General features: G+C 40.6%; 1 protein-coding gene across 1 annotated transcript in view; it reads left to right on the forward strand.

Moving 5' to 3' along the window:
- Nucleotides 1–18,988, forward strand: part of gk5 (glycerol kinase 5) — a 75,293-nt gene that overhangs the window by 38,625 nt on the left and 17,680 nt on the right. The window contains exons 5-8 of the mRNA XM_059993808.1: nt 5,727–5,858; nt 14,114–14,189; nt 17,434–17,495; nt 17,675–17,748. Coding sequence (XP_059849791.1) covers nt 5,727–5,858; nt 14,114–14,189; nt 17,434–17,495; nt 17,675–17,748 — 344 coding nt within the window. The remainder of the gene's footprint in view (nt 1–5,726; nt 5,859–14,113; nt 14,190–17,433; nt 17,496–17,674; nt 17,749–18,988) is intronic.

Genomic DNA, 18,988 nt, shown 5'->3' on the forward strand with positions numbered 1-18,988 from the left:
AACAGGCTCCGGGACAGCTTCTTCCACCAGACCGTCAGACTGATGAACTCGTGCTGACTTGAGTGTACTCTATATTACGTTGATTGTTCTATTTATTATAAATAATTATTAATTACTATGATTGCACATTTAGATGGAGACGTAACATAAAGATTTTTACTCCTCATGTATGTGAAAGATGTAAGAAATAAAGTCAATTCAGTTCAATACTCTTTTCCATTGATGCTGCCTGACCTGCTGAGTTCCCCCAGCATTTTTATTTTGTGTGTGTGGTTTGAGAATTCCTTGATGAGTTTGCAATATTTATACAGCTGTATCAGATTCTAAAACTTGCTTTGAGTTGGGTCAATTGTATTCTGTTTGCATAATTTCCACAGGATGTGATTGTGAAACTTTTGTATTCAAATACTCTAAAATTTATTGCAAAACTCTAATAACTTAAGATTAAAATTGATGCGTGGAAGATATAGGAAGCAATGACTTTTAAGTTGGTTTGTTTTTGGGCTATGCTCCATAACTTCTACAGTAGTAATTCATCGTTTGTTCATTAAGTGCTGTGCTGTATGACACGGGCGATCATGGTTTTTCCATGACTATGATTGTTCTTGGCAAATTTTTCTGCAGAAGCGGTTTGCCATTGCCTCCTGGGCAATGTCTTTACAAGACGGGTAACCTGAGCCATTAGAACGTAGAACGTAAAATAGTACAGCATATGAACAGGCCACTCAGCCCTCAGTGATGTGCTGAACCAGCTAAAGAAATCAGAAAACCCAGCCACTAATCCCTCCTACCTACACCGTTTCCATATCTCTCCATATTCCTTGCATGCAGGTGCCTATCCAAACATATCTTAAAAGTCTCTAATTTATTTGCCTCTACCACTATACCAGGCATCCATGACTCTGAGTAAAAACCTCTCCTTTGAACCCACCCCCCTCTCACCTTCAGAGCATGCCCCATGGTATTGGAGATTTCAATCCTGGGAAACAGAAGCTCTCCATCCACTCTCTCTATGCCTCTCATAGTCTTGTAAAGCTCTACCAGATCTGGCGCTCCAGAGAGAATAACCCAGGTTTATCCAGCCTCTCATCATACCACACACCCTCTAAACCAGGCAGCAACCTCTTCTGCACCCTCTCCAAAGCATCTACATTCTTCCAATAGTGGGCAACCAGAACTGTACGCAGTAATCTACATGTGGCGTAACCAGAGTTTAACAAAGTTGCAACATAACCTCTTGACTTTTGAACTCAGTGCCTCGACTAATAACAGCAAGCATTCCACGAGCCTTCTTAACCACCTTATCGACCTGTGTCGATGCTTTCAAGAAGCTATGACCTTGGGTCCCAAGCTCTCTCTGCTTAGCAACACTGTTAGGGTCTTGCCCTTAACAGTGTACTGTTTTCTTGAACTTGCCTGACAAAGGTGCAGCACCTCACATTTATCTGCTCTAAGCTCGCCATCTGCCATTTCTCTGCCCATATCTGCAACTGATCTATATCACACTGTATTCTTTGCCAGTCTTCTACGTTATTCACAACTCCACCAGTCTTGGTATCATCCGCAAACTGACTAACCCATCACCTACATTTTCATCCAGGCCATTTGTATACATCACAATTAGCAGAGGTCCCAATGGAACACCAATTACAGATCTCCAGCTCAAATGAGTGCCCTCAACCACTACCCTCTGTCTTCTATTATTAATGCTCTTTAGAGATTGTCAGTCTGGCATCAGTGGTTACAAAACCAGGACTTGTGATATGCACCATCTACCGCAAGCTGCCATTGGCTTCACGTGACCCTAAGCAGTGCTACGCTTTGCCCAAGGTTGACGTGCAGACTAGTAGAGGAAGGGATGCCTTACATCTCCTATGGTGGAGGTGTATCTTCACCACACCACCCTAAAGGTCACAAGCCTTGTGATTCCTCACTTGAGTAGCAGTCAGGGATTTGCCAAGTTATTTAATCATGAGCCAGTACCTGGCAGCTCAGCCAGTGCTGCCAAACGCGGGACTTAAAAGAGTGCAGGAGAGACCAGAAGCATCGTCCATCCCTTGGCTTCTGGAGAAACAAGTTGGCGCAATTTTTTATTTTTAGCTTCTGTAGTCTTATCAGTTTTCCTTAAAACTTGGGTGTTGCAGTCAAAGTCAGAGCCTCTGTTAACCAAGCTGCAACTAAGATCAAATCCATGTGGTGCACCTGGTTCACTCCCTTCATGGAGCTCGATAGCTTTAACCCTGATGCAAGGTTATCTTGCAAGTTGAGCCAGTGGTAAGGAAGGCATATGCATTGTTAGTATTCGTTTCGAGAGAACTAGAACATAAGAGCGAAGATGTGCTGCTGAGGCTTTACAAGACAATGATCAGACAGTACTTGGAGTATTGTGAGCGTTTTTGGCCCCCTTACGTAAGAAAAGGTGTGCTGACTTTGGAGAGGGTTAGGAGGAGGTTCGTGGGAATGATTATGGGAATGAAAGGGTTAACATATGAGTGTTTGATGGCTCCGGGCCTGTACTCGCTGGAGTTTAGAAGGATGAGTTGTGATCTCATTGAAACCTATTGAAATCTCTTGTATTCAATCTCATTGAATATTGAAAGGCTTGGATAGAGGGAATGTTTTATATAGTGGGTAAGCCTAGGACCAGAAAGTGGAGCCTCAGAACAGAGAGATGTCCATTTAGAATAGATATTAGCCTGACGTTAGTGAATCTGTGGAATTCATTGCCACAGATGGCTGTAGAGGCCAAGTCATTGGGTATATTTAAAGAGAAGGTTGATGGGTTCTTGAATAGTAAGGGTGCCAGAAGCTCGGGGAGAAGACAGGAGACAGATAATAAATCATGATGAAATGGTATTAGTGTCAAAGAAAAGCTAAAGGCATTGTTGGGTGAAGTTGATGGGTAGAGCAGCACCTGTAGAGGAAAGTGGACGGTTGATGTTCTGTGTTGGGACCCTTCGTCTGGTCTGGGTCCGTTTTTTTTTTGCTCCAGGTGCTATCATCTGCAAACTTTTGTGTCTCCATTGAATATTATTTAAAAGACTGATCTTTTTCTTTAAGGTTAGCAGCTCTGATCTTGATGCCTCAGCTGTTGATGTACAAAGCTAAAGTGCCTGATTATGTACGGTCTCCAGCCTTTAGCTCAGCTATGTAGAGTGCCATGACCCAATGATATATAGGATCAGAGCAAGAGGCCAGGCGATGCCACACCAAGTGCTTTTCTTACTCACACACTTCAGTGTAGAGGTGTAGGAGCCTGTAACTTGCCGCAGGCCAGGTGTGTTTGTGAACCTATTGGCTCACTTCAGTACGCTCCAGTCTGTTGCCCTTGAGGTGGGTTCCTGACTTCATCTTATTTATGAACTGTAAGCAGTGCCATTTCCTGACTGGATATTCAGAAGGAAGGAAGTAAGATGGGTTAGGAGGTTCCACCCTTGTGCTTTCTTTAAACCAACTCGGACCATGAAACAAGGTCAATAAAAGACCTTTCATAGTGGAGAATCTGAAAGAATAACAAGCGATAACGCAATTACCAAAATAAAAGTAGAATGAAGTTTCAGGACTTTCATTAATGCTAAAACAATGTTTCACTATAGATTCTTAAAAATATATCCATTTAGAGAATAGCTCTTTTAAATAATAATAAAGGTATCCAAGGCATTCTCAGGCTTTTTTAAAAAATAGAAACAAAAACTGTCCCTTCCCTATACCAGTCTGCCATTATCTAGGTACATTATGTAGGGAGTGAGTCCATGGAGGTTGTAATTTTATTGTGTTGACTGATGAGATTTTTCACCTGGACATGTTTTGCAGTTTATATTCCTCTATTAAGCCCTTTATAAGAAGATCAATTCCTTTAGCTCAGCAGAATATAAGCAATTTCTTTCTCTGATATGTTGGCTCCTGCCAATTCGTCAATGGTGTGTTGACCATTTAACAATAGAGATGACTGATGATATACTGTAGAATTATCAGCACGGAGCATAGTAGAGAGGTGATTGTTGGAAAGTATGGCAAGGATGTCAGACATGGTACTTTGTTTCCAGGGATGGGTGTGTGGAACACGCTGCTAGGGGTGTTGGTAGAGGCAGATACACTGAGGGCATTTAAGGTCACTCCTAGATAGGCACGTGATGATAGAAAACTGGATGTAGGAGGGAAGAGTTAGATTAATCTTTGAGTCAGCAGAATATTGTGGGCCGAAGGGCCTGTAAATTGCCTTAATGTTCACAGGTATGGCCTGTTTAGCTCTGACAGTGTTTGCATCTCCCTTGAGCCTTCCACCTCTTACCACCTAATTGTAATCCGGTGCTCCTTTTCTCCTGATGAAGGGTCTCGGCCGGAAACGTCGACAGCGCTTCTCCCTATAGATGCTGGCTGGCCTGCTGCGTTCCACCAGCATTTTGTGTGTGGTGCTTGAATTTCCAGCATCTGCAGATTTCCTCGTCTTCTCCTTTTCTCCTCATGCTTTTTCACAGAAGTTTCTACACATTTTTGTTTCTTTTTCAGTTAGTTGCAGGTAATGAGAACAATTGTTATAGTTTCACATTCTTGATTCGTGTAGCAAACTCATGCCAGCTCTTACTCACTTTACCCACTTCCTGCTCATCTCCCCAAACAGGAGAAAGATCTCCCATTTAATATTTTCATTTTCGATTGGAGACTGAAAATAGTTGATTGTTCTCTTCTTCTCTGAGGTATCTTCCTAAGTTTTTGAATGAGACAGCACAATGAAGTGTTACTGTAATTATGTGCAACTAACTCAATTACTGTTTTGACAAAATGTCCATGATGTGAACGATTTCCAGATAGGTCTGGAACTGACACAGCCCAGGGAGCTCCTGTTAAGATAATTCCCCTGCAAAGTGTTGCAACAGATTCAGAGATATAACTATAGCTCTGTTTGAAACAATGCTGCATCAAATTCATCAACACACTTGACTTTCTTCTGATACAGATTTATTAATCACATAAATGAAATGCACCCTTTGCGCTAACAACTGACAGCTACGGATCTGCCACATCCTGGCGCAGATATAGCCTGCTCACAACGTTCAGCAGAGCAACACAGGAACAGCAACAACAAAAAAGACTTTCAACACCGTAAATCAGCGAGTCGTTCCATTATGTGTCCCCTCTCACTGTGAAAGGGGACACCTCTTCTTTCCCTTTATTACAGACAGAGCCTGGGGCATGTCAAATCGTCATGAACGATTTGTTTTTGTCGTACTGCAGATCACGGTCTTTACTGGGGGCTTTGCTATTGCACGCTTGGTGGGTGGAGGGTGCTGGCTGTTCTTGCGGAAATGGTTTGGTGGGGGGGGTTGGGTGCTGGCTGTTCTTACGGAAATGGTTTGGTGGGGGGGGGTTGTTGCTTTGCTGCTGCCTGGAAGCAGGAGTGGGGGGGGGTCTTTGGGGGTTCCAACATTTTTTACTGTCATTCAGCCTTTGGGGCACTCTTCTGCCTGCAAAGAACAAGAATTTCAGGAGGTTTATTGTTTACATTTCACTGAAATTAAATGGAACTATTGAACAACCCTCTTTATTGTTCTCCCTCCCACACACCCACTCACCCACAGATAGGCCTCTAATCCCAGGACAGGCAGCAAATGGGCCTTTGGTCCATGGCCTGGAATCTCGGACTTGCAGGCCTTGGGCCTCTGACTTCAAACTTCTAAACTATGCATTTTTACATAATAGAATAATTCTCTTTTTCTTTCTTGTAGTCAGTTCACAGATGCAGTGCCTTGCTCCACTTTCTGTCCAGGCAGAAGCGCTTCTTAGCTGCGAGCGTGATCCGGTTCTCCACACAGCACTTATCCCTTCGTCTAGCCTGGGTTCTTCAAAATATAAAACAGGTAAGAAATGGAAGCTCTTGTATCTTATCCCATCCGACCAACAGCATCCTTGACCTCCTACCGTTAGGCAGGAGGTACCGCAGCATGTGGATGAGGAACATCCACCCCCCCCCCCCACCAGGCTCTGAGGCGACTGAACCCCCTGCCAACACCCAGGTCTCATTGTGCATGAGACGTTGTACTGTTTACTTCTCAACATTTGTTGTAAATGCATGTTATTTTTGTTAATCTATTTGTGATATTATTATTTTGCATTATGCATGTGAGTTGTATGTACTGTGCTGTGCACCTTGGTCCAGAGGAACCTTGTTTTGTTTGGTGGTAATTGTGTGTGTGGTTGATGGACGATAAACAGAACTTGATTTATGCTGAGAGAACTCTGAGCAAATATGCTTGTGAGATTGGGAATGCACTTGCTTATAGATTATTTTTAAAATTGAAAATTCAAGTCAAGGAATCAAAGCCTACAAGCTGTGCAGGATAGTTTTTGATTTTTTGACCTGAAACTTCAGCTTTAAAGATTATCGGCAGAATCACTTTTCAAGGCCACAGTTTAAGAATAAGGGGTAGGCCATTTAGAATAGAGATGCCGAAAAACTTTTTCACCCAGAGAGTGGAGGATATGTGGAATGCTCTGCCTCAGAAGGCAGTGGAGGCCAAGTGTCTGGATGCATTCAAGAGAGAGTTAGATAGAGCTCTTATAGATAGCGGGGTCAAGGGATATGGGGAGAGGGCAGGAACGGGGTACTGATTGTGTATGATCAGCCATGATCACAGTGAATGGCGGTGCTGGCTAGAAGGGCCGAATGGCCTACTCCTGCACCTACTGTCTATTGTCTATAAGACAGAGGTAAACAAAGTATTACAATGAGGTATTAATATAAAGAACATCCACCTCTATCAAGCCATTAGGATTTGCCAAAACTCTACTAATTAAGTCGTTTTGAAGGGTTAGCTCTTTTCATAAGAACTGCTGGGAATTACATGGGTGCTTTCAAGCTGTAGGTAGAAGCAAGATTGGGCCATTTGATCCCTTGTACCAGCACTGCTGTAAAAATACACTGTAACTAATATTCTACTACTACCAATTTATGCCTGAGTCCTATCGTTTGATATAAAAAGTAATTAATAAACTAGGATTTCTCGTAGGAAATTCTAGTGAAATTTCTTTCAATCTTGGTCCTAATTAGTCAATTACTAAATTTTAAGACCTTGTCCCTAGCATCCAAACCAGGGAGGATGTAAATTCTTATGAACTTAATTGTGCAGGCATAGAGTGCTGAATCTCACCACCATTATCCTTCCATGGTAGAGATCAATCTGGCGAATCTTTTTTGTGTTTCCTCATAAGCAAGTGTATTTCTGGCCAGGGAGACTAGAGCTAAACACAATATTCTCAATGCTGCCTTATCAGGACTCCTTATTTCCATCTATCTGATAGAAGGCTTTCCTTTTTGGATTTTGAGTATTGCATATTACAATTATTCTATTATGGATTTATTGAGTATGCCTGCAAGAAAATGAACCTCAGGGTTGTATGTGGTGACATGTATGTACTTCATCGTGATGAATAAAGTCTTTGATCATCTCTGACAAATTACAGTCTGCTCCCCCAGCAGTTTATTTCCAAAATGGTTTGTTTCTCCTATCAAATTTAAAGCCTTTGCAGTTTAATTTACTGGATGCCAAAGAAAGGAGGAAAGGTGAAACTTGAAGAAATAGTTGGAGAAGCTAGTAGAAATAGTTGGGTGCAGTCTACTCACAAAAGGGCAGGATAAGGGACACAAACAATCCTTTTAGAGGGATCAGAAGTGGAGAGAGTGAGCAATTTCAAGATGCTGCATGTCAAGATCTGAGTATCTAACCTGGTCTCAACATATCAATACAGCTATAAAGAAGGCACGACAGCAGCAATATTTCGTTAGGAGTTTGAGGAGGTTTAGTATGTCACCTCAAACACTTGAAAATTACTACAGATGTACCGTGGAGAGCATTTTGACCACTGCATCACTGTCTGGTATGGTGGGGGGGCGGGGGATTATGCACAGAATCAAAAGAAGCTACAGAAAGCTGTGAAATAAATCAGCTCCATCTTGAGTACTAGCCTTTGTAGTATCCAAGTCATCTTCAAAAAACAGTGCGACAGAAAGGCAGCATCCATTATTAAGGACACCCAGCACCCAGAGCATGCCCTTTTCTGACTGTTACCATCAGATAGGAGATACAGAAGCCTGAAGCCACACACTCAGCGATTTAGGAACAGCTTCTTCCCCTCTGCCATCCAATTCCTAAATGGACTTTGAAACTGTGAACTACACTTTTTTAATATTATTTCTGTTTTATTGCTATTTTTAATTTAACTCTGTGTGTGTGTGTGTGTGTGTGTGTGTGTATACATAGCAGTGACATTAAATCTGATTATCATGAAACTGAACTGAATTGAGCAATTACTTTAATTTGTCCACCAGTCATGCCAGGGATAGGTTAACAGAACAATTTAAGATAGTTTCAATTCCTTTTCATAGCGATCTTGATGGCTTACCTTTATATTTAATATTGAGTTTTGTCAGTGTCTTTGAAATGAAACTGATTCATATGGGTTGTTGGCAAGATCCAATGCCATTTTTAATTTGTTAGAGTGGAGCAAATCTGGTGTTCGTGATGGTCAAGATATCTGTACTTCCAACATGACTACATTGGTGCTGTTTCACCATTGAAGTAGAATTTGAGAATTTCTGTATTTCTGTGGCTAATTTCTACCCTGCGCTCAAGTGTGTGTGTGTGTGTGTGTGTGTGTGTGAACGTGAGTATCTGTGATAGTGGATGAGCATGTGTGTTGTACACTCAGGAGCTCTGTCTGGATTATGACTGTCAACTTGATGGTAGGTTGCTGTCACACCTATTTAGTGATTTTTGTTTGCCGCATAGTTCAATCCTACTGTGGCTGTGTGGTGCCTAGTTCCCAGCTTGTCTGAATTTGTGAATGGATGGGGCGCCCTCTGGTGGTAACTAATGGTACTGCGGCTCCCTCGTGTGCAAGAGATATCTGTAACACGGCAACAGGCTTTTCCCCAGTACCAGCATCTTGCAATCTTCTGCGACCAAATTCTTGGTGGTGACAACCAATGAATGATCAAGCCTCAAAGTATAAAACTAAATTAAAATTCTATTATAGAAAATATTTACATAAATTTATATTTAATTTTAGAATATGCTTTATATGTAAATCATCTTGTGCAATCGCAGATTTAAATTTAGTGACATAAAATGTATAGCTCTGGGCTGTGAGAGTTTAAAAAAAATTGGAAGATGTGGATGGCCTTGGGAAAGCTAGCATCCATTGTCCATCCTTGATGGTCTTGTGTAGTTGCCTATGGAATGATCTGTTGTTGAGGCGCAACTGAAACTTCCAATGTATTTTGTGCATGTGACAATAAAATACCAATATCCCACTTCAGAGTAGCTTGCCAGGCCAAAATAGAAAGTAGGAGCCAGCCGTTCACAACTGATTAAAGTTTGTCTTGTTTTTTTCTGTGAAGAACATTGGTGAACCAGATGTGCTGTATAATGTCCAGCTGTTTTATTGACTTCGTTACTGATCATTTGTTTCTGGTGCTGGATTTAAATTCCCCAATTTGAATTTGTGTTCTGAATCGTCTGGATTTTGGACCAATAACTATTGTAGCTACCATGCTCCAAATGATAATTATTTTTTCTCAAGTTTTCAAATTCCAGTTTTCTTTTGCCACTGCTAGTTTTTCTTCCACTCATCAATGATGGAGTCCTTCTTAAGATAATTTCTCATGAGAATTGTAATTGTTTCATGTTCCACCAGCACCACTGTGATTGGGAATCTCAGTTACTGTCAGATTGTCAAAGTTTTTGAGTAAGGTTAGAGTTCAGAGTTATACAGTCACCATAAAGGACCTTTGATCATAGCTGTCCATGCTGACCAAGGTGTGTATCTAGAGTTAAGCCGTCTCCCAGCACTTGCCCATATTCATCTAAACTCCTGTCATCCAGATATCTGTTACACATATATTAATGTATCTAATACAAATGTCTCAACCCTTATTCAAAAATCCAGCTTTGCATCAGAATAGGCCGTGCTCCTATGAAAGGTCATCTGTATGCTATCTTGCTTTTTTTTCTCTCTTGTTATCCAGTGTTATTCTCTTATTTCAGATTTCCATCTTTTGCACTGTTTTGTTTCTGCAGTATGTTGCGTCTTGAGTATGGTTCCCTTTTCTCTTTCCTCTTTTATTTTCATTAATCACATAGTTAAATATACTAGGATTAACCAACATGATTAACAGACTTTTGCCACTTTTATCACAGCTGCTACTGTCACCAGATGAATCATTGTCTCTCCACATTCTCCATGCAATTATACACGTTCTCATTCTTTCCACCTTACCCCTTCTCTGCAGCCTAAGAGTTGAGTGCTGTCAGTTCTGATTAAAGACCCTTGACCTAAAATGTTGGAGGAATTCAGCAAGTCAGGCAGCAACTATAGAGAGGAATGAACCACAAAAGGCTGTTTTGCAGGTGCAGCAGGCAATCAAGAAGGCAAATGGGATGTTGGCCTTCATTGCTAGAGGGACTGAATTTAAAAGCAGAGAGTTTATGCTGCAACTCTACCGCGTACTAGTGAGGCCGCACCTGGAGTACTGTGTGCAGTTCTGATCTCCTTACTTGAAGAAGAATATACTGGCTTTGGAGGTGATGCAGAGGAGATTTACCACGTTGAATCCAGGGATGGAGCGGTTAATCTGTGGGGAGACATTGAGTCGCCTGAGACAGTATTTGTTGGAATTCAGTAGAATGAGAGGAGATCTTATAGAAACATATAAAATTATGAAAGGGATAGGTAAGATAGAGGCAGGAAAGTTGTTTCCACTTGAGACTAGAACTAGGGACATAACCTCAAGATTTGGGGGAGTAGATTTAGGACCGAGATGAGGAGGAACTACTTTTCTCAGAGAGTGATGAATCTGTGGAAATCTCTGCCCAATGGAGCCGCCTCGGTAAATATATTTAAGCCGAGGTTGGATAAATTTTTGCATGGTATGGGGAAAAGGCAGGTAGGTGGAGATGAGTCCATGGCCAGATCTGCCACTATCCTATCGAACGGTGGGTCAGGCTTGACTGGTCAGATGGCCTAGCCCTGCTCCTATTTCTTATGTAATATGCCGTCAGTGTTTTGGACCTGGACTCCTCCGGACTTGCTGAGTTCCTCCAGCATTTTGCTTGTGTTACTGAAGATTTCCAGTAACTGCAGAGTCTTTTGTGTTTATACCTCACTTCATGTGTCTTCTTATGCTGCTAACGGTGTGCTTCCGCAATTCCGATTTCATTATCCATTATTGTTTAACTTCTCTCTGAGCTGGAACCCCTATCGCAAGTTTCACATGGATTTGCATAATTAAGTTTCCTGACTTTGTTGTTACTGAAACAAGTAACTGAGAGTCCACTTGTATAAGGTATGGACGGGGCCTCATTTGGAATATTGTGTGCAGTTCTGGTCACCTACCTGCAGAAAAGATATTAAGATACAGGAAAGAAAGCTCACCAATGTCTCTACTTTATGAGGAGGCTGAAGAGAGCTGGGCTATGAAGTCTGTACTCCCATCCATCTACGGGTGTTCAGTAGGGAGCATCCTAATGTGATTCATCACTGCATAGTATGGAAACTGTACTGTGGCTCTACAGTGGGTGTTCAAAACTGCCTAATGTATCAAGAATTTACACACAGAAAGGTGCTGGAGAAAGGCCAACAACGTTGTGAAGGGTCTCACCCACCCTGCTCATGGACTGTTTGTCCCACTCACACCAGAGAGGAAACTGCGCAACATCCACACTAGGACCATCAGATTCAAAAGCAATTACTTTCTCCAAGCAATAAGGCTGATCAACACCTCCACCCACTGCTCCATATCCCTAACCACCACTACTTTTATTATTTCTTGTCAGAGTCATTTTGACATTATGAACAAACATTCTTTCCTGTGCATAGCATCACTTTATGGATGTACGAATAATCTACATGTAACGCCCTGGTTCATATTTTTACTGTTATGCTGTATGTATTTCATTTTGGCAGTTCTGTCAGAGCAGTCTGTTCTGTTTTCAGCCTGTTTGGGTTATTATTGAAGATGAGGGATGATAAGGAATGTGCGCCATCCAATTAGGATGGGAAAGCTGAGGGGAGGTTTCTCTGGTGAGGGAGACTAAAGTTGGGCTTGGAGCTTTTGGTCGAGAGGAGATGAAGACAGGAGATCCTTGGGAGAACCGGTCGTAGCATGTGATCCGGTGGGAGACCTGTTTATTTGAGATGGATTGCGAGTGACGTTCGGAAGGTGGTGTGGGCGTTCACGTTGACCGAGGGCCTGGCACGTGAGTGACAGAGAAGTTCAAGATGAGCTCCAACTTGTGCACATTTGACTGTTATATTAGATTGGGCCCTTTTCTTTTTGTTATTGTTTACTAGCCCTTTAGTTAAGATTCATAAATATAATTCCTTTAATCGTATGCAGTCTGTTACTTCGTACCATTAATTTATAACAGGATAGCAAGTTACACAGCAGGGTTTTGGGGTGGGTGTACACCTCAATCTCACGAGTTTGGCAGGGCCGGATGTTGTCTTCCCTAGACCTAAGTAGCCATGGAAACCAGGGTTTTTTTTTATATATAAGTTATTTTATTTGTTTGTATTTTTTTAAATCTTATTGTGGTTTTGTGTTGCTTAGGATCCGGTGTATGAATTATTTCATTCTCCTATACACTTGTGGACTGGACATGACATTAAACAATCTTGATTCTTCAATAAGACTGAAAGAGTGTAGAGAAAATTTACAAGCATTTGCCAGGACTTGAGGGCCTGAGTTATATGGAAAGGTCAAATAAGTTTAAGAGTTTATTCCCTGCAGCAAGGAGAATGAGGAGAGATTTGGAAGAGGTATACAAAATTATGAGGGGGTATAGATAGGGCAATTACAAGCAGACTTTTTCCTCTGATTTTAGGTGAGACTGGAACTAGAGGTCGCAAGTTAAGGGTGAAAGGTGAAATGGTTAAGGGGAACTACTTCACTCAGAGGGTGGTGAGAGCATAGAACGAGCTGCCATTGGAAGTGTTGGATTTCAACATTTAAGAGAAATTTGGATTAATACATGGATGGGAGGGGTATGGAGGGCTATGGTCCAGCTGCAGATCATTGGGACTAGGCAGCACAGTTCAGCACAGACTAGATGGGCCAAAAGGCCTCTTTCTGTGCTGTAGTGTCCTATGAATCTGTTAGAAGTCAGTTGATTACGGCAGTTTCCATCAGACAATGCCTGTAAAGATTATTTGGAAAAATCTGGAAACTTGCCTGTGAGAATGGGGTAACTTATTAATTTTAAGATAATATATGCAGAAGTACATGCAGATTCACTTAAAGCTTTGTTTTTATATGCCATTGAAAAAAAGTGTTGTGCACGATTGAAATCAAACTTAGAAATACTAAGTATTTAGAAAGATGTGTAATGTTTTGTTTCTTGTGAAAAGAGTATCATTCTGAAGGGTCAACAATGTCTAACGTAACACAAGTATTCCCTACCTTTACTATTTCTGTCCTTTTCGGAAGGGCTGCTGTTACATTGGAAATGTAGATTGCAAAGTGTTCCATTCCAAAGCCAGAGCAACAGTGGAAAACTGACTGAAGGTGAAGTTGAGGGCATAACTGAGTAGTTAATTGATATCAATAGTAGATTTTCCTTCCCTGGAATGCACTCAAGAGTTGAAAAAGGCTGCACCATGTTAACATTTGGATCCAATGACCCAAGGCTTAAAGTCCAACACAGCAATAGAGTGTAGATGCAGAAGCAGTGAAATGAGAGTAAACTTTATTATCAAACTATGTGCATCTTGTCATGTACTAGCTTGAGATTCATTTACTTGATGGCATTAACAGGAAAGTAAAGCAACACAATATAATTTATGGAAAACTATACTTGAGCATAAAAAGATGTTGGTTACTGTAGGTGATCTATCTTGTGCCCTCAGTGCTGTCCACTCGAGGGAAAGATTTCCTCGACGGAAACAGTCTACATTGAGTATTTTGTTGTTGTCTCTGAGAATCCAATGAGCTAATCGGTTTTGGAGATCATTTTGCCATGCTGATGCTCCAGTTGTGTTTATTTACCATTCTGGGGCCAAGGGTTCTTTTTCTGAAGCTCTGATATCTACGTATTTTGATAACGTCATGTTGTTACAGGTTCAGGAGGCTGTGGCTGAAGGCAACTGCTCCTTCGGGACTATTGATACGTGGTTACTGTACAAACTAACAAAAGGTAAGGCTTGCCTTAACTAAATGTTAGGTTCACCAAGAATACAATGAAGCCCGCATTCAAAATTGTGATTGATTAAAGCTTCTCAGTCTGTTTCGGATTGAAAACATCCTCCTGCTGTGTACAGAAACAAGTTTAATAGGGGCTCACTTGGCATTGGTCACAGATCTTGGAAAGAATTGAGGCATTCTGATTGGTTCATTTCTCAAGGCATAAAAAAGCAAGCAATAATTTAAAAAAAACACAAACCACTAACCATACTTCATCATGGTAAAATGCCAGGAACCCATTACCTGGGTATCTGGTTCTGAGATCCTAGTCTTTCAACTCTTTCAACTTGATACTCTAGTTGAAAATGTATTATAATACCATGTAACCATTCAAAACTGAATTAGGAATGAGTTATTAATTGGGGTAACATCTAATGGTCCAAAAATCTGTCAGTCCAACGTCCAAATCCTAAGTGTATAATATTATTGAAGTTTTGCTGTATCTATCAAATGGAAGTCTCGGGAAACAGTTCAAGCCCTTAAAAAGAAAGCATCTAAAATCAATCAAGTCTTAAACAAAAAAAGGAACAATTGTTGTTAATTCTGTGTTCCATTACTTTAAGGGACTTAAATTTGCATGTACTGTCCCTTTCTCTGTCCTTCAGAGCATTTATGGTAGAGGAATATGAGCAAGCAGGAGGAATTGGCTGTCATTAGCTAAATTAGTTCTGTTCCAAGCATGATTGTCGAGCTTATTGTTGGGTATTAATGTTTGTCATATTAGTAACCACCTGATGTTTGCTGTAGTCTAACTCTTTCCATGGACCACGAGAGTAGCATAGAGGCTGTCGCTTAAAATCTGATAAAAATTTAAAGGAAGAGCTTTTACAGTTCTTCTAATATATGGTTGTTCACAGGGCTATGATCAGTTTTTAATGATGTCGTAGGAATGATGATGTGGTCGCCCAATCAGTACCTTGACCCTGCTCTGCCATGTAACTAAATCATAGCTGTGTATGCCAACCCTTCGTGTATCTGGCTTTGCTTCAGAATCCCTTGATGTCCTTGCATAATGACCAAGTATCTGGAGGGGTGTTTAAGCTCAGAGAGAGAACGTTCAAACGAGATATGTGGGGCAAGTTTTTCGCATGGACTAATGGATGCCTGCAATGCACTGCCAGGAACAGTGGTTGGAGGCACTTGCGATGGAGATGCAGGCAGGAGGGATTGGGTGTCATTAGTTAGTTAATTAGTTCAGTACAATTTCAGGGGCTGGAAGGCCTGTTCCTGTGCAGTACTGTTCTTTTCAATCTTCTAGTCTTAAGTTCCAGCTGTCCTCGAATACTGGTTTTTAGGGAAATGTTTCTGGATTTCCTCTGGAAAATCTGTTTCCAGTGTGTTGTTACTAAATCTCTGTTCTCACATTTGACAGAGCAGATCCTCAAAATTCAGCCGATCAAATTTTAAATGTTGTATCAATCCTCATCTTGAATAGAACATAATCCTGGTTTCTGTGTTTTATGGCTCGTCCATTTCAGTCATTCTTCGTGGATCTGCCTTGCATCCCTTCCATGACCAGTGCACTCATCCCTCGAAGGCTCTTAAGAATAAAATATAATTTCAGCCCCTTTTGTATTCTGCTCCCCCAAATGAAGATCAGCGTCTTGATTGGTGTTTATGGTTTTATTCGACCAGTGAGTTTTTGTGCACTTGCATTCCATCTTGCCACCACCCCCACCCCCCGACTTCTTTCTTTCTTTTACATCTTTAAAAATAAAATCCATACCATGTTGGATCCAGAGTGAAAGACCCCCTAGTTGTCTGCATTGAACTTGATCCACTTTCTTTCCTTGTTTACTTGCCATCATGTGGTTGTACAGTACCCACTTAGCTTGCCCAAGCCATGACTGAACAGTCTGGGAAGTTCCTGCCTGTTGTAGTGCAGGTTCCTTTATACCCACTCTGAATGGTGCTTCACTGCACTTTCTGAATGCCAAGTCACAAGGTTGGTTCTAGTTTCACATATTTCAATCTTGTTACTGTATCACTACTGAATGAACATTACATTGCCACTCACTGTAGTTTAGCCATCCTCTGAGATGTGAAAAGTCATGCATTTTCATTCACATAGACATAGCCCTCCAAGTTAGTTTTCACTGGCTATTCTGGGAAATGATAGACTGCCTACAGCCAAAGTAAGATTAAGTACTCATTAACCGCTTCAATGAATTATTGGCCTTATCCAGTGGGAGTAACAGGTACCTCAACAGCAACCACACAGTATTTGGCCCAGGTTCCCAGCTTTCTCGAAGATGGTGTATAGACCTTTCAATGGGACCCTCGCAAACAATGGACAAAGTGGCCAACTGCTCGACAGAAGGGGATGACCCAGTGTATAAATGTCCGTGAGTCCAGCGTTCAACTTGTTAACTAACGGCAGCAGTCTGAGATGTCTGATTTCACCGGCTCACCTGCCCCCCACCACCCCCCCCCCCCCCAACTTGGCATCTCAAGAAGAAGTTGATTGGATTAAAAGGCAGAACACTTAAAAGGTGCGCAAAAGAAGGATATAATTGCTTTTGGCCTTTGTGCCCTTCTGTTACCACATTTTATACCTTTGCCTACTCTTACCCAAGATGGCTTTCACTGCCTATTATTACGGGTCCTCCCTTTCTTTCAACAGTTGTAATATTATAAATCATTTTACTTCATTATTTCCTAATTCCAAAGGAGTCGGAAGTAATCTCTAATATTAAATTGCTTATTACTATTAATATTAAATATTAAATTAATATTAAATGAAATTTGCTACAATAAGTGTATGGGACACTGGAAAAATGTTGAATTTCCCCTTGGGGATGAATAAAGTATCTATCTATCTATATATATATATATATATATATATATATATATATATATATATATATATATATATATATATCTATCTATTAAATGCTAGCTTGTTAATATAGGCATAAAAGGGAATGGGAGGCTTCATCCAGGATGCTAATCTCTGGAGGCAAGGGAACACTGGTTTAGGGTGCTCTTATGTGAAGAGTGATCCCCATCAGAAATAGTATTTTAGGAAAAGTAGTTTTGGAAGTGGAAAGAAAGTTGGAAATAGTGCAGTGGAAATGTATGGTTTTGCTGGATGATTTAGTCCTATCATCTAAACCTCAATCTTCCTCATTAAGACTTAAATATTTTAATTTCAGTCACCTCTACTTTGCTCCCCATGTTATTTTTTTTTAATGTAGGCGCTGTATTCGCAACAGATTACTCGAATGCAAGTACCACGGCAATGTTTGATCCATATCAGGTAATTTAATTCCTGTTTTAATGTTGCTATTCATGTGGTATTTTGGATATGACAAGGGATTTTGGACAATGTGCACCTGTTTTTTTTTCTTTTGCGTCTTTACTATTTAAAGCCTAGTTTATGGCAGCATCGCAGTGTTACTGTTGCAAATTAGCAGAAATTGATGGTTATCTTTTCAGTTGTGTTGGAGTGGAATCCTTGCAAACCTCCTGTCGGTGCCTCTTTCTATTCTCCCTCCAGTAAAGGATACTAGGTAAGCATCGTCATTTCTAAATCACATTCACTGTGCCGTGCTGATAAACCACAATAGTTAAAATAGTTACTTGGCATTGAATCAATGGTGAAAAAATGAGTGAAACTTTGATCTTTGGGCACCTTTCCCTGAACCCTGTGGCTGGAGAATTAGAGATGCTATAAATTCTGATTCACTGGGTAAAAAGGGGCAAAGTATAATGATATATGTATTGGACTGACGTTGTCAGTTGAAGGGCTTCAGATATAAGCTGGTGATCTGTACTGAATTTATTAGTAAATTCATTTAGTGTATTGAAACTGTAATTTCTTTTTTTTTTCCCTGAAAGACTTCACGGGTGTGCAGATTAATTATTAAACACCAGTGAGGCATGTTGCTTTGGTCTTCTAATGTGTTTACCTATTTAAAAAATTGAGATTTAGGACAATTTATGTATGAGATTGTGTGATCTGTTATGAATGTGCAAACTGAACAGTACAACGTTAGATTAGGATTAATTTTATATTCTGGCATTTGGTCTCGTTATCAGTTTTGATGTCCTGAAACAATTTGTATGTAATTCCATTACTAAAGTAAATGAAATGTATGGTAGTTAATGCAACTTACAACATTTTTCTTGTGGATTTAAGTGTTTATCTCTTGGAATGACTTGTAAGCTAATTGAAAATGGAGCTTAGTTGAATTTGGCCTTCCCCGTTGGATTTTTTAAAAAAAATAAATGATTTAAGAATGTACAAAAGTTGGTTCAGGGAAAGATGAGCAAGGCATCTAATTCTATTAGAGAAAATCTGAAATAGCATTCTTTATCTCTTGTGTCTACATCATCCAAAGTTCAAAGTAAACTTGTTATTAAACTACATATATGTCACCATGTACACCCTTGAGATTCATGCTCAATAAATCCATAAAAGAATAATAACCATAATAGAATCATTGAAAGGCCACATCAACTTGGACATTCAACCAGTGTGCAAAAGACAACTAACTATGCAAATACAAAAAGACATAACAATAATAAATAAATAATCAAAAATTACTGAGAAAATGAGATGAAGAGTCTTGGAAATTGAGTCAATGGGTTTTGGGAGCATTTCAATGATGGGGTGAGTGAAGTTATCCTCTTTGGTTCAAGATCCTGATGGTTTAGGGATAATACTGTTCCTGAACCTGGTGGTGTGAGCCATGAGGCTCCTGTACTACCTTCCCGATAGCAGCAGCGAGAAGCAATCATGGCCTAGGT

The sequence above is a fragment of the Hypanus sabinus genome, chromosome 2 (genome assembly GCF_030144855.1).
Source record: "Hypanus sabinus isolate sHypSab1 chromosome 2, sHypSab1.hap1, whole genome shotgun sequence".
Lineage (NCBI taxonomy): Eukaryota > Metazoa > Chordata > Chondrichthyes > Myliobatiformes > Dasyatidae > Hypanus > Hypanus sabinus.